The sequence below is a fragment of the Phascolarctos cinereus genome, unplaced genomic scaffold (assembly GCF_003287225.1).
Source record: "Phascolarctos cinereus isolate Bilbo 61053 unplaced genomic scaffold, phaCin_HiC Scaffold_9;HRSCAF=440, whole genome shotgun sequence".
NCBI classification, from domain to species: Eukaryota; Metazoa; Chordata; class Mammalia; order Diprotodontia; family Phascolarctidae; genus Phascolarctos; species Phascolarctos cinereus.
This window is the reverse complement of record NW_027556402.1, coordinates 257,426,098-257,449,591: the sequence shown is the minus strand read 5'-3', so window position 1 is coordinate 257,449,591 and position 23,494 is coordinate 257,426,098. Positions and strand designations below refer to the sequence as shown.

The following is a 23,494-nucleotide window of genomic DNA, read 5'->3' as shown; positions in this document are numbered from 1 at the left end:
AATAGTGGGTATTTCAGGCCAGATGTGGGGTGGAGCAGGCCAGCAGAGGCCGCTGCATTTTCCTGAGGGGGGGTCACAGGCCCCAGGCAGAGCTAGGGAAGCTGGGTCTCACACCATGGACGGTGGCTTCAGCTGTGTACCTTCCTCCCCTTCTGGTCTGTTCCTCGGTTTGTACTGCCCCAGTGACACCCCTTCCCCCTGCCTCTGTCCCGCAGACCAACATCCCCTTCCTGCAGAATGTTCTCAACAACCAGCAGTTCCTGGCGGGCGCTGTGGATACCCAGTTCATCGACGAGAACCCTGAACTCTTCCAGATGAGGCCTGTGCAAAACCGGGCCCAGAAGCTGCTGCACTACCTGGGTCTGAGCCCCAAGCCTTACCCCCTCTCTGCTGCCCTGCTCCCTGGGGTCACTCCCCTCTGCTTCAGGCAGCCACGGCTCAGCCCTCCCTGCTCTCCTCTCCTCCCTTCTTTGGGAGATAGCGGCCCCACCAGCCCTGCTCCCCTGGCTTCCCTCCCCACACGCTCTGCCGTTGTACCACCAGCCTCAGTCCTGCTGATCCCCGTAGGCCCGCCCTGCCATCCTGATATCAGCCTTCTTCTGTTTGCTCAGGCCACGTCATGGTGAATGGTCCTCAGACCCCAATCCCTACCAAGGCCACCCCCAGCCCCACGGATCCCATCATCCCCCCCGTGCCCATGGGTGAGTGGTCTGTCATTGGCCCAGCTGGGCTTCTCGGGGAGTGGGCAGCATGGCACCCTGGAGGAATCTGATGCCCCATCCTTTGCCAGGCCCGCCTCCAGCCGGCTTCCGAGACATCCTGCTGCGGGAGGGGCCCGAGGGCTTTGCCCGAGCCGTGCGGAATCACAAGGGGCTGCTGCTGATGGACACCACCTTCCGCGACGCCCACCAGTCCTTGCTGGCCACCCGAGTGCGGACCTATGACCTCAAGAAGATCGCCCCTTATGTCGCCCACAGTTTTAACAATCTCTTCAGTGTGGAGAACTGGGGGGGTAAGACTCAGCAGAGAGATGGGGGCTCTGTGCCTCTGTGAGGACGGCTCAGGTCACCAGCATGGCGCCGGGCTTCGGAAAGGACTGAGGATCTGTACCTTCGGGTACATCTCCTCATTTCCTAGCTAGGAGGACTGTTTTGGGCATTGTCTCAAAAAGACCATCTGTGTGCCCAGGCCAGTGCTTGGCGAGGTGGGTGAGACAGGAGAGGCAGATGACAGCGTCCTAGAGCTCAGAGATTTCCCTCTGTGGTCCAGACAAGAATACGTAAAAGAAACCCAGTATGCACTAACAGGTGCCCTTGATGGGCCTGCGATGGGCCGAGGAGTGGTCTCGCAGGGAAGAACAGACCCAGCCTCTCTAAGAAGTTCCCAGAGAAGGGACGGCTCAACCATGAAGGGTTTCAGGGAGGGGGTAGGCCTTGAAAGTGTGTAGATGCAGAGAAGGCGGAAGGCATCTCAGGTGTGGGGCACAGCTGGAGCAAAGGCCTGGTGGCAGGAGGGGAGAGTCTGGCTCCACTTCAGCCGTGCCCAGCCCTCCCTCCTTTCTCACCCAGGAGCCACATTCGATGTGTCTATGCGCTTCCTCTATGAGTGTCCGTGGCGGAGGCTGCAGGAGCTCAGAGAACTCATCCCCAACATCCCCTTCCAGATGCTGCTGCGGGGCGCCAATGCCGTGGGCTATACCAACTACCCCGACAACGTGGTCTCCAAGTGAGCACTCCCTGCGTGGCATGGCGTGCACATGCCTCCCTCGAGCAGGCTGCCCTGTGTAGACAGCCGTGGCGGGTAATGGGAGCTTCCCCCAGGGGGCCGGAGGCAAACCACCTTGGGGTCAGGTCTTCTGGGCCCAGCTCACCTGGCCTGTAGAGGGCCCCTCCTCCCCCTGCAGACACTAGACCCCACCAAGGCCCAGCTGACCTTTAGGGACAGACCTGGGCATTATGGCCATCAGCCCTGCTCCAGGTGGAGCCTTCCCGGCTCGTGTACCCCCTGCCCCACCCTGCCACCCCAGGCATCTCTCTCTTCTCTGGAGGGGGAGTGGAGGGCCCAGCCAGGGGCTGAGCTACCTAGGAGCCACAGCTGCTGCCACAAGGCATTGGTCCAGAGGTGAGACCTGAGGGGCCCCCTCCTCAGCACCTGCTCCCCTCCCTAGGTTCTGCGAGGTAGCCAAGGAAAACGGCATGGATGTGTTCCGCATCTTTGACTCTCTCAACTACCTGCCCAACCTGCTGCTGGGCATGGAGGCGGTGGGCAGTGCTGGCGGCGTGGTGGAAGCTGCCATCTCCTACACCGGCGATGTGGCCGACCCCACCCGCACCAAGTACTCCCTGCAGTACTACATGGACCTGGCCGAGCAGCTGGTGCGGGCAGGGACCCACATACTGTGCATAAAGGTGGCTGAGACCTTCCCTCCCTTCCTCTCTTCCCTCCCTCCCCTCCTGTCTTCTTCCCTCCCTCTCCTCCTGTCTTCTTCCCTCCCTCCCTTTCTCTCTTCTTCCCTCCCTCTACCTCCCCCTTGGGAGAGTGTCCTCCTTCACTTTCTAGGCCCATCCCTGCTGACTCTCCTGGTCTCTCTGCCTCAGGACATGGCGGGCCTTCTGAAACCAGCAGCCTGTACCATGCTGGTGAGCTCTCTCCGAGATCGCTTTCCAGACCTTCCCCTGCACATCCACACCCATGACACGGCTGGCTCAGGCGTGGCCAGCATGCTGGCCTGTGCACAGGCGGGGGCCGATGTGGTCGACGTGGCAGTCGACTCGATGTCAGGAATTACTTCCCAGCCTAGCATGGGGGCCGTGGTGGCCTGCACCAAGGAGACCCCTCTGGACACAGGTAGAGAGGCACAGCCCCCCCAAGTGAGGTCTGGCCTGGACTTGCCCTAGCTCCTGCAGACCCTCCCAGCGGTGGGGGGAGGCTGGCTGGAGGAGGCCTCTGGAGTGCCTGGGGGGCCGAGGGTGGCTCACGGCGTCTCTCCCCTGCTTTTCTAGGGGTGCCTCTGGAGCGGGTGTTTGACTACAGTGAATACTGGGAGGGGGCCCGGGGCTTATACGCGCCCTTTGACTGCACGGCAACCATGAAGTCTGGTAACTCGGACGTCTATGAGAATGAGATCCCCGGGGGCCAGTACACCAACCTGCACTTCCAGGCCCACAGCATGGGGCTCGGGTCCAAGTTCAAGGAAGTCAAGAAGGCTTATGTGGAGGCCAACCAGATGCTGGGGGACCTCATCAAGGTGAGGGGGGTGCTACTAGCCCCTAGGCCCAGCCTTGTTCCTGGCCATTCCTGGAGGGCCTGGCAGCTGGGGCCGGACTTGGGAAGGCACAAAGAGCCCCCTCTGAAGCTTGGTCCCACAGTCTTAGACGAGGCCCAGCTCAGTCTCACTGTAGTGGAGATGATGAAGTGGAGGCAGACCCAGAGAGCACAGGGCACATAGCACCACGAAACCATCCAGGACCAGCATTGAGGTCCAGCCTCTGCCCCAGAACAGGGATCTTTGGGCAGGCCCCGCCATGGCGGGGGAGGGGCGGCGGCTTGGCCTTCTATGGGTCAGATCGAGCCGAGCGTCCGGGAGGGAAGAGGGGGAAGGTAAAGGGGTAAGAAGAGCAGCTCCTTCAGTCATTAACTAGCTTCACAGAAGCTTAATTCACAGAACTCTCACAGGCACCTGGGAGGGAGGGAGGTGCTGTTATGATCCCCATTTTGCAGATGAGGAAACTGAGGCTGAGAAGAATGACTTGCACAGGGTCACACAGCTAGAAGTGTCTGAGGAAAGAGGCCTTTGGTCCAGCAGCCTCCCAGAACCTCGGGCTGGGTGGGGCCAACTTGGGGAGAGAGAATGTGAGTGCAGGATGCCGCTTTGGAGACTAGCTCCCCTTGTGAGGACCCGCGCCGTTGCTCCCTCAAGGCTGGGCAGGTTCTGTGTCCCCGTCCTCATCTGCTGCCCCCTGCCCCAGGTGACGCCTTCTTCCAAGATTGTGGGGGACCTGGCCCAGTTTATGGTCCAGAACGGGCTGAGTCGGGCCGATGCGGAGGAGAAAGCTGAGGAGCTGTCCTTCCCACGCTCCGTGGTGGAGTTCTTGCAGGGATACATCGGTGTACCCCATGGGGGCTTCCCTGAGCCCTTCCGAACTAAGGTGCTTGGGGCGGAGGTGGGGGATAGGGGGAGCTGGAGGGGAGGTGGGGCACCCTGCCGACTGACCGAGCCTCCTCCCTCCCTCAGGTCCTGAAGGATCTGCCCCGCGTGGAGGGGCGGCCAGGGGCCACGCTGCCCCCCCTGGACTTGGGAGCAGTGGAGAAGGAGCTGGAGGAGCGCCATGGGGAGGAGATAACCCCAGAGGATGTGCTTTCGTCTGCCATGTACCCAGACGTCTTCCAGCAGTTCAAGGATTTCACCAATACGTTCGGGCCCCTGGAGTGCCTCGACACTCGACTCTTTCTGCAGGGGCCCAAGATCGCCGAAGAGTTTGAGGTGAGCGAGAGGGGGCGCGGTGCGGTCCGCACGGCCACGGCCACGGCCTCTTTGCCTTGACCCCCTTCTCCCATAGGTGGAGCTGGAACGGGGCAAAACCCTGCACATTAAGGCCCTGGCCTTGGGAGCCCTGAACCGGGCGGGCCAGAGACAGGTGTTCTTCGAGCTCAACGGCCAAGTGCGCTCCATCCTCGTCAAGGACACGCAGGCCATGAAGGTAGGGCTCCCAAGGGAAGGGGGCGGAGGGTGGGCATGGGGGCACCGGGCTCTGGGGGGGCTGCAGGGCTCTCAGCAACCCTTCTCCCACCTACTCCTGCAGGAGATGCATTTCCACCCCAAGGCCCTGAAGGATGTCAAGGGCCAGATTGGGGCCCCGATGCCTGGCAAGGTGATCGACATCAAAGTGAAAGCAGGGGCCAAGGTGACTAAGGGACAGCCGCTGTGTGTGCTGAGCGCCATGAAGATGGAGACTGTGGTGACGTCACCCACGGAGGGCACCGTCAGGAAGGTGCACGTGACCCAGGACATGACCCTGGAGGGGGATGACCTCATCTTGGAGATCGAGTGACCCATGGTTCCTCCCTCGTCCCTAGTGCCTTAGCACTGGAGGCCTGCTCTCCCCCTCATCCTTTGGTAGACGCTGGAGACCCAGGCCACGGGAACTGGCAGCTGGCCAGGCGGCTGTGGCCGCCCCCAGGGACCAGCTGCTCGTGGCAGGGGACCAAGAGGACCCTCCCTCTCTGCCTTCCCCTTCCCAAACTGCCCATCACATTCTGCCCCCTGCAGGATGTTTCTTTGCCAAATTGGTGCCCTCTCTCTAGGGGAGGGGGGTCCGGGCCAGGAAGGTCAGGGGATGAGACCTCCTTATTTCAGCCTCAACAGACTCAAACACTCTAAATAAAGTCCACGGTCATCTCCTGGCCGCCCAGTCCTTTGCCCCCCAGGTTAGCAGCAGCGTCCTGAGGCGGCCCTGGGTGGGGAGGATAAAGCAGGGTTTGGTCAAGGCCTTGAAGAGAACCCCAAGGACCGGCCCCACGTTTTTTCAAGGACAGACGCCCAGAGGAATGATACAGACAGGCCTTTGAACCCCATACAGCCAAGGGGCAGGAGAGGAAAGCTGGGTTTTAGCTGAGACTCCCCTGGGGTCTCCCTTGCTCAGTGACCTAGGCCTCAGCTCCCTCCTGATCACAGGGACGTTGTCCAACTAGACCAAGGGTCTGAGGGAACAGGCATTAATGTGTCTGGTGGCCCCTGGGTGGAAGACCACACCCCAAGGACATCCATCCAGCCTCTGAGCTCCCATCAGAACACCCCCCCCCCCAGTACAGGCCTCACAGAAAAACAGCCCCACATCTGTGTCCTCTTGAGGGGCTGGCAGAAGGAGCTTGGAGTGGGGCCTCCTGCCTGCCCCAGGGTGAGTGACCCCTACATGGTTTGTGGTGTTTCCTGGAGCTTCAAGCTGCTCTCTCCTTCCAGCCACCTGGGAGCCGGGCTGAGCAGACTGACCCTCCCTGGACATAGATTTACTAGTTGGGAGGGACCCTAGAGGAGGAAACTGAGTCAGCACGATGAAGTGCCTTACCTAGGCCCAAACCCAGCACTGATGAGGTGTGGTGCAGAAGCAGCAGGAGACAGGCCTGTGAGCGTAGTTCTAACCCAGGCCCGGCTTTCCTGAGCTAAGGAGGGCAATGCTGGGAGGGCCCTCAGCTCTGGTCTGTTTCAGCTGAGCTCTACCCTCTGCTCCTAGCTGAGCCAGCCTCTATAGCAAATGATGCAGGAAGGGCCAGTGCTGGGGCCCAGCACACAGCAGGTGTACGATGGAGGTTGAACGGCATTTCCATGGCTTTTAACATCTGCGTTGCTCTCGCCTCACAACCACTACCCTGTAAGGAGGCTGTTTCAATATTTAGCTCCGTTTCAGAAGAAGCCACAAGGTTCATTGCCAAGCCCAGCTGCCAAAGGTGGGCCCTGACTCTGGGTTACCCAAGTTAAAACTCTTTAATATCTGAATACAAAGTCTGATGCAAAAAGATGAGAAAACCCCGGGAGGTCAGAGGGACTGCTTCTGGCCCCCAGCAGCCTCCCCAAGGCCCAGGAGCAGCACAGTGCAGAAGGGGCTGGCCGGCCCCACAGGGATCCTGATCCCCTTTCTCTCAGTTCTGGGGGCTCAAGCAGCTCTGGCTTCTAGTCCTCCCACCAAAATTCCTGAGATCTCAGGGACCCCAGCTTGCCCTTCCCACCCATTTCTCTTGGGTGGGGCTGGGGAGCCCACGAGAGTCTGTAGGGAGGGAGCAGAGGTCAGGAGCACAGCGAGGTGGCTGAGGCCCCTGTTCGGTCCAGGAGCAGGCAGAGGGGCAGGCTGCTGTACAGTCTGGGCTCAGTGAGGGGCTGCAGCAGGAGCAGGAAGAGCCCCACCCCCAAGGCATAGCCCACCAGCAGGGGGCACCTCTGGGGGTGCTCCAGGGCTGCACACACCGCGGGAAAGCCCATGTAGTTGCAGAAGGAGTGACAGAGGACCGGTCCAATCAGGTGTCCTGGGGGAGGGGGGCCAGCCAGGGGTCAGCAGAGCAGGCCTGGGTGCCTCCCAGCCCCTCCCACCCACCTCTCCCAGGGCCGCACCCACCTGTGCGGATGAAGAGGAAAGCTGTGTAAGCCCCAAAGACTGCTGTGTAGGAGAACTGGAACGCTGCAGGGAGTGGGGGGGGGGCTCCTGGTCAGTGGTCACCCCATCCCGTCCGACCCCCTTCCCAGCCCCCATCTGTCTCCCAGGCCTCACCAGCTGACAAGAAGATGCTTCCCACGCTGCCCTGGCGGAAACGGAGCTGTTCAATCACGTGGTGAAAATGGGCTGTAAGGGAAGGGGCGACTTGGGGACACCTAGGCCTGCTGCCCCCACCCCCACCCCCCGCTGGGAAACCTGTCCAGCTCTCTGGGTGCCCCTCACGCCTGGCCAGGGGAGTGAAGCTCACCGACACCGAAGAAGAGGGGGCAGGTGAAGATGGCAGGGCCCAGGCCCGTGCAAGGGGCCAGCATGGGCAGCATGCAGGCCCGGAACACCAGCTCCTCCGTCAGGGGGGCGATCACCTGGTTCCGTAGCCAGCGCATGTCCGTCAGGCATCGTGCCCAGGCCTGGGGGGCTGACCAAGAGGGAGGTCGTAAAGGGGGGGGCATGCAGGGGCCGGGGCCCCCTCCCCAGGAGCTGCCAAGGTGGAAGGAGGGGTCTCGGTTCCCACCATCTGCCCCCGTCATCCTTCAGGGACTCTGGGGAACACACTGGTTTGTTGAGTTAAAGCCCGATTCTTCTTAAAGGAAAGCAAATATCACTGTCCCCATTTCACAGAAGAGAAAACTGAGGTCCAGGGCCGTAAACTCACTTGCCCAAGGTTCCACAACCAGCGGACACAGAGACCCTAGCCCCTGCTCCAGAGTCTCCCTCCCGCAGAATGATGAGGAAACTGAGGCTAGAGAGCCAAGGGCCTGGCTCAAGAAGGCCTTGCACCCAGGTCTCCCGTCTCCCAGCCCTACCACGCGGGGCTCCCCGACCCTCCAGCTCATTGGCCGAGCGCCTCCCCCACTCACCCAGGGCCACTTTCAGCCCGTTGGCCAAGTCCCAGGGACAGTCCACGGAGAGCTGCATCAGGGGGCCCAGGAACAGGATCTGGGGGGAGGGAGAGGGGGGCTCAGCGAGGGGGAGGGCCTGCCCCCCGCCCCCCCCATCCACCCCCTGCTGGGACGCACCATGGTCAGCAGCAGCGGCAGCAACGCGGCGGGGAAGATGCCCTCCAGCCTGAAGCCCATCAGAGTGAACAGGGATATGCCTGGCTGAGCCCCAGGAAGAAGGGGTGTGAGGCGGCCCCGCCCCCACGGCCAGGCCCCGCCCCAGACCCGCTCGCCTTTCCTCCGGTGCCCCGCCCCCGCGTCCAGGCCCCGCCCCCCCCGGACCTGGAGGCCCGTGAGCTCTCGCCAAAGCAGCACACAGAGCGGGGAGAGGCTGGACACCACGAGGACGCTGGTGAATCTCCGCTTGATGACCGCGGGATGATCCCTGGGGAGGGACGGTTAGTGTGCGGGAGCCTCCGAGCCCCGCCCCCTGTCAGGGCAGACCCCGCCTCTGGCAGGTCCGCCGCGAGTTCCGGCCCTGCCCCGGAAGTCTTGTCGAGGCCCCGCCCCCTGGCAACGCCAGCACCGTCCCTTGCTCCGGAAGCCCACGGTCGCAGCCCCGCCCCGTCCGCGCAGGTCCCGCCCCCTCCCCCCTCCGTGCCGCACCTGGGCAGTTCGCTCTTCCACACGTAAAGGCTGCCCACGTAGGAGCAGGCGAGGCTGAGGCAGGAGCACACGGACACCCAGCAGCACAGGCCAGGACCCGCGCCGTTCAGCGCCGCCGACTCGGGCTCCGGCTCCGGCCCAGACACCGACAGCAGCCGCAGTCCGTCGCCTCCTAGCGCCGCCATCGCGCTCTGTACCCGGAGCCGCGGAGTCCGGCGCGGCGCACACCAATGACGCGCACCCGGCGACCGCTGAGGCGGCTCCAGCGGGGCCCCCGCGACGCGCAGCGTGACGTCACGACGTCGCACGGAGCCACGCCTCTGCGCCCTTCTGGCCCCGCCTCCTCCTCGCCTGGCCCCGCCTCCCCCCGGCTTCTGCCCCGTCCTCACGTTCCCCGAGACCCGCCCCCGCCCTGGTTAGGCCCCGCCCCCGCCTCGCTGAGGCCCCGCCCTCGCGCGCCGCAGCCCCGCGCCGCCCCCGGCCCCCGTCGGACTCGGATTCGGACTCTGATGTGGACTCGGATTTTGACCTGGAGTACTACCTGGCCCCGCCCCCCTTCCCGCCCCCTAGCCCCTCGTCCCTCCGGCTCCGGCCCATCCGCTCCGCGGCTCCGTCCCCGCCCCCGCCGCCCTCCAACCCTCAGTTCAGCGTCCACCGCCTGCTCCCCCTGCCTGACCTCCGGTCCCCCCCGTCTCCGGGCCTGCCCCCCTCGCCCCCCGGCTCTCCGCCCGCCCCCATCTTCCTCTGGCCCCGCCTGCGCATCCCACGCCCGCGCTCCCCGACCACGGACCGGCGCAGCGACTGACGGGGACGGCTGGGCTGGCGGGCGCCTTTATTGGAAAAGCGGGGCCGGGGGCTGCCCCCCTAGGGTACGGGTCTGGACCCCGGGCCGGCTCTCAGCCACTCGGACAGGTTGGACACCTCCTGCAGCCACAGCGTGTCCTAGGGAGAGGAGGAGGAGGGACAGGCTGGCTGTCAGGGGGGGCTCTGGCCCGACCTATTCCCCACTCCTAGCCGCCGGGGACCTTCCCCCCCAGAGCCCCTTTACCTCCCCGCGGGTCTCCGGGCCGCCCCAGCCCCTGGCCTGGGAGCAGGTGGGTCCCGTTCCGATGGAGCGCTGGGGGGCCTCCCCGAGGCTTAGCAGGGGCAGCCAGCTGGCAGCCTGGGCCTTCCTCCCCACACCTTCTCCTTGGCAGGACCTCTTGGGCCTCGGAGCCTCTCCTGGACAGCAGCTCCCTGGAAAAGACCCCAGCCCTCATCCTATTTCGGGGCCAGACATGTGGACCAGCATGCACCCCTTCTTCCTCTTGTAGCTTTTCAGGGGCTCCTGATACAACTACAGTGTGACCCTATCCCAGCTCTTTCTACATTGTCCCCTCAATCAGCCTGCCCCCTTCAGTTCTTTTGCTCTCTTAAAAGGGTCTGCGCCCTCCATTCAAATGTTGCCCATTCTTCATGGTCAGGATCCAGTCTCAATCCAGCTATTACAGCCCATACTGATCACCCAGTTTCTGAATTCATTCAGCAAACATTTTTGAATGTCTCTACTATGTCAAAAGCGCCATGCTAGGTCCTACAAATTTTTTTTATAGATGAGAAACTTCCTGCACCGTGGCAGATTTGTGCCTTCTCTGCAGGTGGTAAGAACTGCCTGGGGCTTGGGAGGTTGAGCCATGTGCTAGCTATTCTTGCTTCCTGGAGGCTGGCTCTCCATTCACTATGGCAGCAGGGAGACTAAAGGAAGACCAGGCCTTGTCCTCAGGGAGCTTCCACCATAAATGGCCCCTACAGGCCCATGCCACCACTGTTAACTAGATATATGTGATTCGAAGAGTGGGACCAGGAAAGGCCTCTGGGCAGAGGTCCGGCTGAAGCTGAAAATGAGGGGATTGCAAGAGGTGGTTGTGAGGAGGGAGCACTTCCAGGCTGGGGGTGAGAGCCAAGGTCAGGGAATGGCAAACAGGCCAAGAGGAAGTGAGGCCGCACAAAGGCAGGCCTGGTGGGGATCCTTAGGATGGCTGCAGAGACCTGACTGGTTAAAGCTCTAGCCCCCAGACATGTGGCACTCATTGACTGATTCAAGTGTATACGTTTTATGTGTCCAATTAGACTATAAGCTCCAGGGGGGCAGGGCTGTGTTTTATTATGCAGTATTTCCTCACCAAGCCCCTTCTTCCTCCCCCAATTCCCAAATCTTCCAAGAGTGGTGACTTTGTTAATCAGGGAACTTTATGTAAATGTAAGCTATTTCAGGGATGTCACATGGAGGGGGTAAATCTACACTTGTAAAATAGGTAATATTCACATTATAAAGCATTTTCTGCGTTATAAAATGTGGTTGATGCCTTTAAACAGTCACATCCCCTGATGAATTTTAAATAGTGGATTGACACCAGACTTTGCATTCGGGTGTGCTGTTCTGGTGACTGGGAGTCTGGGACATGAAACAGGAGACCACCCACCCAGCCTGCGGTTCATTGGGACCAACTGGATTCGGGGATTCTGTTTCCAGTTATCTGTGGCTTGTGCTCTCAGAAGCTCTGTGTGTTGGGACACCTGTGCTAATACCAGCCACTAAGGTCAAGGTGGTGTTGGCCCAGGATGGCAAATTCAAGATGGAAGCTGGCTGGCTACAGGCCCATACACCCTTCCCTGCTTCTGGCTGTCCTCTCTGTCCCCTAAAGGACGAACTTCCTACAGCTGTGCCCAAAGAATTATTAGGGACTCTGGGAAGGCTAGCTACAAGTAACTCTGTGTGTGTGTGTGTGTGTGTGTGTGTGTGTGTGTGCGCGCGCGCGCGCGCGAGTGTGCATGCTATCAGGAAGCAACCAGACCCTCACCTGCGAGTGCTTCGTCTAGGCTTTCGTCCCCCTCCTCCCTCTCCTCCGCACTGCTGCTCGGCTCAGGAAGCTGCTGCTGAGAGAGGCAGAAACCCCAAGTGAGTTTAGCAGCCACGGGACACAGCCCCCATTTGAGGGATTTCCTTCTAAAGAAAAGCCGTGTGAGGTGAAACAGCTGCCCCAGAGCACTGGGGTGCCCTCCTATGCTCTCCTGCTTTAGAACCCAGCTGGAGCGCAACCTCTCTTGGGAAGCACCTGCTCCTGACCAGTCAGCCTGGTCGCTGTTCCCTCAGTGCCTCTTCTGGGGCCACTTGGCAGGCCTGCTGGGATCAGTCATCTGAGAGCCTTTCTTCACAGCTCAGGAGAATCAGTTCCCTCTAGTCAGAGAGGCCGGTCTGCACCTCTTCATTCCCAGAGGCCCTGTACCCTGCAGTGCGGATGGTGGAAGAACTGTGGACTTGGAGTTAGGAGAACCCTGGGTTTGCACTGTCTCTGACACTGTGTGACCAGCCTCTCTGAGCTTTATCTGCAAAAGAGACCTAGCTCATGAGGACTCAATGAGGTCATGTACATAAATAGTAATCTGGAACCCTGGTATGCCACAGCTCCATTATTCACCATCCTACCCTCTGTGGTTTCAGTAGAGGGGAGGCCGGAAGGCCTGGGCACACCCCTCGCACTGGCCGCCTCTGCCTTTGCTGCCTCCGCTGTACCACACACTGAGGATGCACGATGGCGCATCATCCCAGGCAGCAATCTGATTGGGTCCCAGCTCTTAAAGCTCTGGGCCTATAAGAGGGAGGGGAGAGAACCGAGGAAAACTGGCCACTCACAAAACCACAGCTGGGAGGGCCTGGGTCTCTGTGGAAAGAGTGGGGAGCTGCTCAAGTCAGTCGTGGAAGGGCCTGGGTCAGGGAACAGCCACAGGGTTCCCAGAACGGGTGGAGTTTCAGGCAGTCCCCAGCTACACGTCCAGGGGAGAAGAGAGGGAACCACGCAGGCCTCCAGGAGGAAGCAAACACCCGCAAAGAAGCCACCCCTGGAGTCCTTCACATGGGACGTGTGCTTCCCTGAGAAAGCCTCCTTCCTGTGAGCTGCAGCCCGAGGCATGCTTTCTAAGAGTTGGCGGTGAGACGAAAGCATCCCAGGGGCGAGTGCCCCCCTGAAAAGGCACAGACGGGGTTGGTCTACCTCTTCCGTGCTTTGATTCTGAAGGAGGGACACACAAGAGGCAGCCTGTGCCAACTGAGTGAGGTAAACCTCTATCCCCCCCCCGACCCCTGTCTCCCCTCAGACCTTGACGGAGACAGCCCAGGGCCTGTGGGCTGGGTCATCCTGGGAAGTGACCCCTGGGGAGATGCAGCCACAGCAACTGGAGACCCAGAAGGGAAAGGTGTGGCCCCCAGAGTCCTGGGCCCCATCTGTGGTTCAGCATCAGGAGCCAGGGTGATTTTATCAGTGGAAATGACATCAAGGGAGTGGCCTGACACCTGCCTGACTGCTGCTCCCTAAGGGCCCCCAGCTCTGTGCTATCCCCCACTGGAATGGGAGCTGCTTCATGACAGGCACCATCGGCCTTTTCTAGCTGTGTCCCCAGCCCTCAGACCAGGACTGTACCCAAAGTACGCACTTTAATGCTTTCCCCGTTCATCCCGGCTTCCTTCTCAGCCTCTGTCTTAACCACCCTCTATCTGTGATTCTTTCTACAAGGCTCCTCTCCTGAGCAGACTCCTTCCTCCCAGCTGGTCGGACTGAGGTTCATGCACTAAGTTTTTCCTCCTCCACTGAAGTCCTTCCGCCATGCTCGCTGAGGTGGCAGGTGCAGTGTGTCAGAATCTAGGCCAGGAGCCTGCAAGTCTTCAGGCCTGACTCAGTTAGAAAGCTTCCCAGCAGGCTCACGGGGAGACCACCAGAGAGGGCAGCTCATTACCAGAAAGTGGGCGAGGTTTGGCCTGCTTTGGCAGGGGCAGCAGTCACATCAATGCCCTCTCAGCTGTTACTTTCCAGTAATGGAGGCCCCAAACCTATTCCTTTCTGGTCAGAGGAGCTAGAGGCAAAGGGACTCCCAACCTGGACCTGCAGTTCTGATTTGCAGCCACTAGGTGTCACTGTTGTGCTATGCCAGCATGGGAGGCCAGGGCTTGGGTGACCTTTGCTCCCCAGAGCTGTCTGACCTGTCCAGTAGGTCTTCATCCCGGAGGGTCCCCCAGCCCTCACTGAGCTGTCATTGTGGCAGCTGGCCGAGGTGCCAGGCACCCCTCACTGTCCCCTCCCCCAACCCCTGCTTCGGGTCACAGGTTAACCAGGGGCGGGGCTACCTGCATACTCACTTTCTTTGGGTCACACATAGAGCGTTGATGCAGAGTCATCTGGAAGGCTTCATGCAGTCTCCTCCTGAACTCCTGGGTATCGACTGCCTGATGGACCAAATGTGCAGAATCACTGAGTGTCCCGACTTGAAGGGGCCCTAGACATCAGAAAGTCCAGATGGGTAAACTGAGGCCCAGCAGATCAGAGTGGGTGCTGCGCATCTCTGCTCCTCCACATCTCAAAACTCCTTTGCCTTGTCACACACTCCATTCTCCCCTGGTCCTGGTATCTCTTCTTCCAAGGCGACCATCTGCTGGTCCTCTCCATTTTCAGCCTCTGTCACACAGCTCTTTACCCAGGGCTGCCCCTGGTATCAGGGCTCCCCCCCTTTCACTGCTGCCTCAATTCCTTACTACCAGCTCACTTCTGGACCCCTTGCAGTCTTACTCACAAACTAACCCCTGCCCCAAGGGATAGGGAGTGTCTTCTAGTGACCAAGCCCAGTGGCCTCTTCCCTGGACTCATCCTCCTCTGTAGCTTCTGACCCTGAGGATGGCCTCTTCCTCCCAGATCCTCTCTCCCCTCTCTCAGTTCTCCAACTCAGCTTCCTTTGCTGGACTGTCGTCATTTCTTGCCATCTAAGTGTGTGTCCATCCTCAGGGCTCTGTCCTGGGCCCTCTTTTCTTTCTGCTCTCTCTCCCTTGGGCCTCCCATCTGCTTCCATGGGTCCAAGGTCATCTCTATAGAGACGACTCCCAGATCTCTACACCAAGCCCTAACATCTCTCCTGAGTTCTGGTCCCACACCACCACCGGCCCACTATCTCCCAGTGTCTCAAATTGAATCCACCCCAAATTCATCTTTCCATCCATCCAAACTCCCTGAGCTCCTGTGAGCTGACAGGTACCTGGGTGGGGATCTCCCCTCCCTCACCCGAGGTAGGGGCAGGTTCTCAGGAGCTCCTCAGTGACCCCTCCCCACTCATGACCACCCTCTGCTTCAGCCTCTGGAAGAGCCTTCTACTGCTGGCTCCGTGCCTTCCCAGCCCTTGCAAGCACTCTCTACTTCAGCCAGACCAGAAGACTGAAATTCCTCCCAACACAAGGTGCCATCTGCCATCCCTGGGCATCTGGGCAAGCTGGGTCCCCATGCAGAGAATGAATTCCTTCCTTAATTGATAGAACAGACATTTACTAAGCACCTACTGTGCACAAACCGCTGGAGTTACAAAACAAAGCAGTCCCAGCAGTCACATCCAACGAGACGGTGAAAGACCACACTAAAACCAGGGAGGATTTGGAAGGCAAAGGTCCCAGCCTGGAGCTGAGAAGGGCAAGCCTTCCAGGGGTGGGGACCACCTGGGAGCACAAGTGTGTGGGAGCAAACAGGGAGTGAGGCCTTAGGACACTGCCAGCCAGGCCAGCCGTCTGGGGAGGGGCAGAGTTCACCCCAGGGAGTACTGGGAAATGAGGCTAGAAGTAAGAAAGGGAGGTGGAGGCCTAAAGGTTGGTATTTTATTCCAGAGGAGAGGGGTTGGGTTTGGTTTGGTTTTCAGCAGGACAGTGACGTGGCCAGAAGATAGGGAAGCCAATGTGGAGGCCATGGGGAGGAAGCTTCTCGAGGGTGGAGGCAAGAATCCACGGACATATATGAAACTCTTGCTGTGTTCAGGCATCGTGCTAGGTGCTGGGAATACCAAGACAGAAACAAACCTGGCCTAGCCCGAAAGAAGCAATTTATTTTTGGGTGAAGAAGTGTCCACATAAAAATACAGACTACCTAAATGCCTGATCCTCTGGGGTGGAGGCTGGAGGGGACTGGCAGCTGGTGGGACAGTGCTTGAGCTGAGTTTTGAAGGAAATAAGGGATTCAAAGACACAAAGGTGAGGAGGGAAGGCAGTCCAGGCATGGAGAACAGCCAGTGCAAAGGCATGGAGACTGGAGATTACGTGTGAGGGAGGGATGGCTGCAGAAAATGGTAAGCGGAGTCATGTGGAACAAGGCTGGAAAGACAGGTCAGGATCAGGTTGTGAAGGGCTTGAAACACCAGAGGGTTCGAGGGCTGGTCCTCAAAGCAATAGGGAGCCACTACAGTTTACCGAGTAGGACATCCAGCCAGCCATGTGCGTGGACAAATGCCCAGGGAGGGCAGAAGGGGCTGTAGAGAGTCAAGGCCAACCCTCCTCTCCATGGAAGAGGAGCGTCTGGTCCCATCCCCGCCCATCTGGTCCAGTCTTCCATCCCTTCCTCTCTTCTGGGTCTTTCACTGCTGCCTACTGACCTGCCTTAAAGGGCCCTCGGCAGGCCCTGGAAGCCCCCCAGCTGTCACTCCGATCTCCTCTTCCTGCATAGCCAGGCTTCCAGAGCAGGGGCCTCCCGGCTCCCTCTCTCCCTCCCTCCACAGCCTCTGCAGGTGCCCCCCATCATCACTCCACTGACACGGCCCCTCCATCTTCAGCTACTGCCACACTCCACAGCCTCTTCTCAGTCCTCAGGCTCCTCCTGGGTCTGGACACGGCCCGACCAGTCCTTCTTAGGACACCTGGTTGGTCATCCATATCATGCCCTGACTGTTGGTGTGCCCCATGATGCTGCCCTAGCTCCTCCCCTCTCTTCTTGACTTCATCAGCCCCCTCTGCCTATCCCTCCCAAATCGACATATCCAGGCCTAGTTTTTCTCCTGATAATGAAAACGATATTTAACATTTGTGTGCACTTTAAGTTTCAAAGCACTTTATAATTATTATGTCACTTGGTTCTCATAACTCTGAGAGGGACAGGCTATCCTCACCCCCATTTTACAGACTCACACAAGTAAGTGGGCATGGAATGCCTCAGAGGAGTGGAGGCAGAGGAGAAGGGGTCAGACTGGAGCAGCAGGGAGGGCGGGGGGGGTCAGGGGGGAGCATCAGGGCAGTTGGGGCATCAGGGGGAGCAGTGGGGGGGTCAGGGAGATAAGATGGGAGCAGTGGGGGGGTCAGGGGTCAGGAGGGTAAGACGGGGAGCAGGGGGGTCAGGGGGAGCAGTGGGGGTCAGGGGGAGCAGCAGGGGAGCCAGGGGGGTCAGGGAGGTCAGAGGGGAGCAGTGGGGGGGTCGGAGGGTCAGGAGGGTAAGACAGGGGGAACAGGGGGGTCAGGGAGAGCAGCGGGGGGGCCGGGGGGTCAGGGAGGTCAGAGGGGAGGAGCGGGGGGGGAGCAGGGTCACAGAAGTGAGGCAGGTTTTAGGAAGGAGAAGAGCAACATCCAAGACAAGAGATCCTTGAGAACAGGGACAGGGCAGACCTTGTACAGAAGCAGAGGGTGAGGGGCTGAGAGCGCTCTTGCCAGGGCCTGGCGGGGAAAGGCAGAGGAGAGAAGAGGCCAGTGTGAGGAGGCACCTGGGAGAGGCAGACGGGAGCCCAAGAGAAGCAGGGACAGGAATGGGGAAGGAAGAGGGCTGAGGAGTTCCCGGGTGTCTACCCCGAGGACATGATGCAGCCTGACAGATGGTCCTGAGGTGAAGCCCACTGCTCAGGGAAAGGGCCTGGCCGAGGGTCTGGGGCCTGAGGAGGCTCGGCTCGGAACAGTCTGAGGGGACTGGGATAGAGAATCAAAGAGGAATGAAGAAGGTGATTGTGGTGCCCTCGCGAGGGCCTGAAACACTGTGAATTTGTGTCTTCCTTCAAAGCTCAGCTCTGGGGCCTCCTCTTCTAGGAAGTCCTTCTGGATCCTCCCTGTGCAAATTATTGTATTCATCTTTACTTATCTCTGTGTGGGTCAAACAGCTGGGCCGAACAGAAGCTCCCTGAGGGCAGGGCCTCTCTAGATTACTGTCTTTGGATCCTCAAAGGCCAGTCCAGCATCTGGCACTGAGTGAGCACTTAATAAAGGTTTGCTAAGTTTAATTTTCACTACACCAGATTTTGTAGTGGGACAAGCTTCAGCTGTAACCCAAGAAACAGTGGGAAACACTAGGGGGAGACGAAGACACAGAAGAGACACAGAGGAAGACAGACAAGTAAACAGGCAGAGCAAGACAAGAGCAGAGGGGCCCCCCCACCTGTTGGGGATCCAGGCCAGTGAAGAAGAGCAGGGCCTGTGCCAGGGACCTGGGTCTCTGACCAAGCTCCCCGACCCCCACCTGTCTTCCCCGCCATCTTGTCAGAAATCCTCTTGTTCCAGCTTTGAGGCCAAAGGTCTGTAAGGTACCACACACACACACACATGCACACACACATGCATATACATATGCATACACTATACTCACACACACCACACACATATATACACACACACACACACATACATACACACTCACACATTCATGTACACATACGTATTCACATGCTGTGCCCCAGTACACCACACACAAACACACTGACCGGGTCCCAGGACGAGGCAGTCCCTCACCCTGAGCCTTCGTGTCTTCCTCTGTCAAACAAGAAAGACAATCCCTGTCCCAGGCCCTTCTCTGTTGTTGTTACTGCTGTCGTTGTAGGGGGTGGAAGGGCCCACACCTGTGGGTTTGTTGATGAAATCCGCTGCCAACGCGGAGCATTGGCACTCCGGGGCCAGAGATGCCTGGGGTGGAAGTTCTCTGGCAGCAGGAATGGTTCGTGTTTTGTCTTTGCATTCCCAGTTCCCCCAGCAGTGCCTGGCACAGTGTTTCCCGACTAGCTGATTGGGACCCAGAGGGACTCCATGACTCGCCTGGGGCCACGCAGTCAGTCCACAGGGCACATGACATTCACCATGCTGTCCCTAATGCTGAGGGGCTGTGGGGATGAAAGGATCCATGTCAAAATGCCTTAAAAAGATCAAAAGCTAGAGGGCGGAGCCAAGATGGCAGAGTAAAAGCAATTACTTGCTTGAGCTCTCCCCCAAACCCCTCCAAATACCTGTAAAAAAATGGCTCTAAACAAATTCTAAAGCAGCAGAACCCACAAAAAGACAGAGTAAAACAAATTTCCAGCCCAACACAACCTGGATAGTTGATTGGAAAGGTCTATCACACTGGGCAGGGAGAGGAGCGCAGCTTAGTGTGGGCGTGCTGGCAAAATAGGCCTCAGTGAACCTGGAGCAGCCCTCAGAGGACTGAATTACAGGCAGCTGTAACGATTTCCAGACTTTTCAACCCACGAACGCCAAGGAGAACTTAGGTCAGTAGGAAAAGTCTGTGACCATGGTGAGAGGGAAGCTTAGTCTCAGACCCAGTCCCAGCACAGCCCTGGGGCAGCGGCTGCTTCCAGAGTTTTTAGTCCACAGATGGAGGGGGAATCAAGTGGCTGATCAGAGAGGGATTGCAGGGATCTCTTTGCTGGTGCTGAGGCAGGATTCTCTTGCTTTGCCCATGCTTGGATCTCGGTCACAGTTCTGGGTGGTGGTCCTGGGGCAAGGAGGAGTGCTGGCGGTGGAGCTTGTAGAGGCAGTGAAGAAGGAATCCTCCTCACAGTTCCAAGGCAGAAAAGAGTGCTTGTGGTCACTCTTAGACCAGAGCACAGGCCAGGAAAGGAGTAAACACCTCACCCCTGATTGTACCACCTTGGAAGAACTGAAAATTTATAGGTCCCTAGAAGTATCTCTGAAAACAGCTGCATAAAACCCCCAAAGCATGGGACAGTACATTTTCCACACTGGAAGCAGACCCCTACCTTAACAAAGAGTTTATAACTCAAACAATTGGCTGGGATCATGAGCAAACTGTGCACAAAAAAAGAGAGTCAGACCACAGAATCTTTCTTTGGTGACAAAGATCAAAACATACAATCAGAAAAAGACAACAAAGTCAAAGCTCCTACATCCAAAGCCTCGAAGAAAAATATTAATTGATCCCAGGCCATGGAAGAACTCAAAAAGTAGAGGAAAAACTGGGAAGAGAAATGAGAGTGATGCAAGAAAATCATGAAAAACAAGTCAACAGCTTGCTAAAGGAGACCCCCAAAAAATACTGAAGAAATAACACCTTAAAAAATAGCCTAACCCAAATGGCAAAAGAGGTCCAAAAAGCCAATGAGGAGAAGAATGCCTTAAAAAGCAGAATTGGCCAAATAGAAAAGGAAGTCCAAAAGCTCACTGAAGAAAATACTTCCTTAATTGAGAGGATGCCCATCAATTGGGGAATGGCTGGGCAAGTTGTGGTATATGAATGTAATGGAATACTATTGTGCTATAAGAAATGATGAACAGGCTGACTTCAGAAAAACCTGGAAAGACTTATATGGTCTGATGCTGAGTGAAGTGAGCAGAACCAAGAGGACTTTGTACATAATAATAGCCACATTATGCGATGACTAATATTGTTAAACTGAACCCTTCTCAGCATTACAAGGATCTAGGACATCTCCAGAGGCCTTGGGATGGAAAATGCTGTCCACAACCAAAGAAAGAACTATGGAAGTCAAATCGCTATCACTTATTTTTGCCTTCTGTTGAGTTTTGTTTCATCTTTCTGATGATTCCTCCTATTGGTTTTAATTTTTACTTACAACTTCACTGATGTGAAAATACGTTTAATAGGAATGTAAATGTAAAGCCTATATCAGATTGTGCACTGTCTTGGGGAGGGTGGCGGGGAGGAAGGGGGAGAAAAATTTTCAACTCAAAAGCATATGGAAGTGATTGTTGATAAATCAAAATAAATTAATAAAATTAAAAAACAAAACTTCCTTAAAAATTAGAATGGAGCAATTGGAAGCTAGTGACTTTATGAGAAATCAAGACACTGTAAAACAAAACCAAAAGAATGAAAAAATAGAAAACAATATGAAAAATCTCATTGGAAAAACAACTGACCTGGAAAATAGAGCCGACAGATAATTTAAAAATTATTGGACTATCTGAAAGCCATGATCAAAAAAAGAGCCTAGACATCATCTTTCAAGAAATGATCAAGGAAAACTGCCCTGATATTTTAGGACTAGAGGGTAAAATAGAAATGGAAAGAATCCACTGATCACCTCCTGAAAGAGATCTCCAAAGGAAATCTCCTAGGGATATTGTAGCCAAATTTCAGAGTTCCCAGGTCAAAGAGAAAATATTGCAAGCAGCCATAAAGAAACAATTCGAGTATTGTGGAAACACAATCAGGATAACACAAGATTTAGCAGCTTCTACATTGAGAGACCGGAGGGCTTGGAACATAATATTCCAGAGGTCAAAGGAGATAGGATTACAACCAAGAATCACCTCCCCAGCAAAACTGAGCATAATCCTTCAGGGGAAAAAATAGACATTCAGTGAAATAGAGGACTTTCAAGCATTCTTGATGAAAGTACCAGACTGAATAGAAAATGTGACTTTCAGACTTGTGTGGTCTGATGCTGAGTGAAGTGAGCAAAACAAACAGAACGTTGTATACAATAACAGCCACACTGTGTGATGACTAATGTTGCAAGACTTAACCCTTCCCAGCCATACAAGGATCTAAGACATCTCCAAAGGCCTCATGGTGGAAAATGCTCTCCACAGCCAAAGAAAGAACTATGGAGTTTGAATGCAGATCAAAGCATACTATTTGCTATTTTTTTTCTTCTGTTGAGCTTTGTTTCCTTTTTCTGGTGGTTCCTCCTATTGGTTCTAATTCTTACTTACAACATCACTAATGTGAAAATATGTTTAGTAGGAATATATATATGTATAGTCTATATCAGATTGTGTGCCGTCTTGGGGAGGGATGGAGGGAGGGAGGGGGAGAAAAATTTTAAACTCAAAAGCACATGGAAGTGATTGTTAATAAATCAAAATAAATTAAAAAAAAAAGAAAATTTGACTTTCAAATACAAGACTCAAGAGAAGCATGAAGAGATAAACAGGAAAGAGAAATCATAAGGGATGTATTAAGGCTGAACTGTTTGCATTCCTGCCTGGAAAGATGATATTTATAACTCATGAGACCTTTGTCAGTATTAGGGTAGTTGGATGGAAAAATCATATGTATGTGTATATAGTTAGATAGATAGAGGGCACAGGGTGAGTTGAAGATGAAGGGTGATATCTGGAGAATAAAATGAAGGGGTGAGAGAGGGTTATACTGGGAGAAGAGAAAGGGAGAGGTAGAATGAGGTAAATTATCTCACATATAACAGACAAGAAAAGGCTTTTACCGTGGAGGGGAAATGGGGGAAGGTAGAGAGGAAATGAGTGAATCTTATTCTCATCGGACTTGGCTTAAGGAGGGGATAACATACACACTCATTTGGGTATGGAAATCTAGCTTACCCTACAGGAAAATGGAGGGGAAGGGGACAAGAGAGAAGCGGGATGATAGAGGGGAGAGCAGATTGGGGGAGGGGGTAATCAGAAGCAAACACTTCTGAGGAGGGACAGGGTCAAAAGAGAGAATGGAATAAATGGGGGGCAGGATAGGATGAAGGGAAATACATAGTTTTTCACAACATGACTCCTATGAAAGTGTTTTGCGTGACTACACATGTATAACCTGTATCGAGTTGCTTGCCTTCTCAATGAGGGGTGGATGTGGAGGGAGGAAAGGAGAAAATTTGAAACCCAAAATTTAAAAAACAAATGTTAAAAAAAAAGATCAAAAGCCCTAAGAAACAAAAGAACCCTGCACTGTTAGACCTAGAAGGATCTTTCTGTGGCCATCAAGTGCAGCTCCCTCATCTTATAGATGAAGACACCGAGAGCCCCAGGAGGGAAGTGACTCAGCCAACATCCTTCCATGTGTTTGTTGTTGTTGTTGTTGTTGTTGTTGTTTTTGTTTTGGCTAGGCAATGGGGTTAAGTGACTTGCCCAGGGTCACACGGCTAGTAAGTGTCAAGTGTCAAGTGTCTGATCTTGAACTCAGATCCTCCTGACTCTGGGGCCAGTGCTCTATCCACTGCACCACCTCGCTGCCCACATCCTTCTATGTGTTAAGGAGCATTAGTGCAAGACTAGAACCCGAGTCTCCCTCCAGGATGCTGTAGCCACAATGACACTTTCCTGCTAACCTGAAGGGTCTGGAGGCAAAGAGCCCGAAAGCTGCTGCGGGTGCTGCCAGCCACGACACTGAGGATGGAGCTCACGGCCACCGGGATGGACGCCTGCAATTTCTGTTGGGCCTAAAGAGAATGGGAAATAAAGGAAGAGGGCAGTTGGTACTATGACCTCCCCCTGCCCAGGAGGGCAACAAGAGCCCCGGGTCTCAGTAAGGTTGGGCAGAAGGACCCAAAGGATAGAAAAGAAACATCTACTCAACGTGTGACATTCTAAGGATACCTGGACATTTTAAGGAATCCTAGGAAAGTTTTCTGCCCTCAAATAACAGCCTTGTTGACAAAGACCCAGAACAATAAGAACTTTCAAAAACAAAAATCTGTCAGTTTTTGCCACTTCAGGGCTCTTTTTTGCCCTGAAAAGTGCTGATGAAACCAGAAGGGAAATAGCAAGACAAGAGGATAGAGAAACCAAGCAAGTGAGGTGAGTTGGTGATGACAAAGAGAAGGAAAGAAAACTTGATGAGACGGAGAGACAAACAGCAACTCCTGGTGGAGAGGTCGCCGATGTATAGTGTGTATATGTGTGTGTGTGTGTGTGTGTGTGTGTGTGTGTGTGTGTGTGTGTACGTACGTGCACATGTGTATATGTGCGCCATGGGCATGTGCATGCATGGGTAG

General features: G+C 56.1%; 3 protein-coding genes across 9 annotated transcripts in view; 1 reads left to right on the top strand and 2 right to left on the bottom strand.

The window, feature by feature from the left end:
* PC (pyruvate carboxylase) overlaps nt 1–5,400 on the top strand; it is an 86,556-nt gene extending 81,156 nt beyond the window's left edge. For all 3 annotated transcript variants that reach the window (XM_020967953.2, XM_020967950.2, XM_020967951.2), the window contains 11 exons: nt 216–360; nt 612–701; nt 791–1,012; nt 1,569–1,725; nt 2,168–2,408; nt 2,598–2,847; nt 3,003–3,247; nt 3,969–4,148; nt 4,235–4,483; nt 4,560–4,700; nt 4,803–5,400. In XM_020967953.2, the coding sequence (XP_020823612.1) occupies nt 216–360; nt 612–701; nt 791–1,012; nt 1,569–1,725; nt 2,168–2,408; nt 2,598–2,847; nt 3,003–3,247; nt 3,969–4,148; nt 4,235–4,483; nt 4,560–4,700; nt 4,803–5,051 (2,169 nt within the window). In that variant the 3' untranslated portion in view covers nt 5,052–5,400. The remainder of the gene's footprint in view (nt 1–215; nt 361–611; nt 702–790; nt 1,013–1,568; nt 1,726–2,167; nt 2,409–2,597; nt 2,848–3,002; nt 3,248–3,968; nt 4,149–4,234; nt 4,484–4,559; nt 4,701–4,802) is intronic.
* A 1,062-nt stretch (nt 5,401–6,462) lies between these two features.
* On the bottom strand, nt 6,463–9,022 carry RCE1 (Ras converting CAAX endopeptidase 1). 5 transcript variants are annotated; one of them, XM_020967955.2, is made up of 8 exons: nt 8,750–9,022; nt 8,426–8,528; nt 8,222–8,305; nt 8,063–8,141; nt 7,453–7,620; nt 7,260–7,349; nt 7,107–7,169; nt 6,463–7,017 (listed from the first exon to the last, which is right to left on the bottom strand). In XM_020967955.2, exons 1-8 carry the CDS (start codon nt 8,932–8,934, stop codon nt 6,782–6,784), a joined length of 1,008 nt encoding a protein of 335 aa, XP_020823614.1. In that variant the 5' UTR covers nt 8,935–9,022; the 3' UTR covers nt 6,463–6,781. The 5 variants fall into 5 exon arrangements, with proteins under 5 accessions (XP_020823614.1, XP_020823617.1, XP_020823615.1 ...); XM_020967958.2 differs by having other exon boundaries at nt 7,260–7,290; XM_020967956.2 differs by having other exon boundaries at nt 7,260–7,331; nt 8,750–9,020.
* A 482-nt stretch (nt 9,023–9,504) lies between these two features.
* The window catches only part of TOP6BL (TOP6B like initiator of meiotic double strand breaks), a 75,585-nt gene continuing 61,595 nt past the window's right edge, over nt 9,505–23,494 (bottom strand). Inside the window, exons 15-19 of the mRNA XM_078148890.1 lie at nt 22,829–22,939; nt 13,920–14,006; nt 11,590–11,665; nt 9,798–9,985; nt 9,505–9,691 (exon numbers count right to left, since the gene is read on the bottom strand). Of these exons, the coding sequence (XP_078005016.1) occupies nt 9,614–9,691; nt 9,798–9,985; nt 11,590–11,665; nt 13,920–14,006; nt 22,829–22,939 (540 nt within the window). The 3' untranslated portion in view covers nt 9,505–9,613. The remainder of the gene's footprint in view (nt 9,692–9,797; nt 9,986–11,589; nt 11,666–13,919; nt 14,007–22,828; nt 22,940–23,494) is intronic.

Coding starts and splice junctions, on each gene's coding strand:
- RCE1 (XM_020967955.2), bottom strand. CDS start 8,934: ATGGCGGCGCTAGGAGGCGACGGACTGCGGCTGCTGTCGGTGTCTGGG. Junction 8,142..8,221: donor TGCCGCTGCTGCTGACCATG/GTGCGTCCCAGC, acceptor CCCTCCCCCCAG/ATCCTGTTCCTGGGCCCCCT. Junction 7,350..7,452: donor CCCCCTCTTCTTCGGTGTCG/GTGAGCTTCACT, acceptor GGTGTCCCCAAG/TCGCCCCTTCCCTTACAGCC.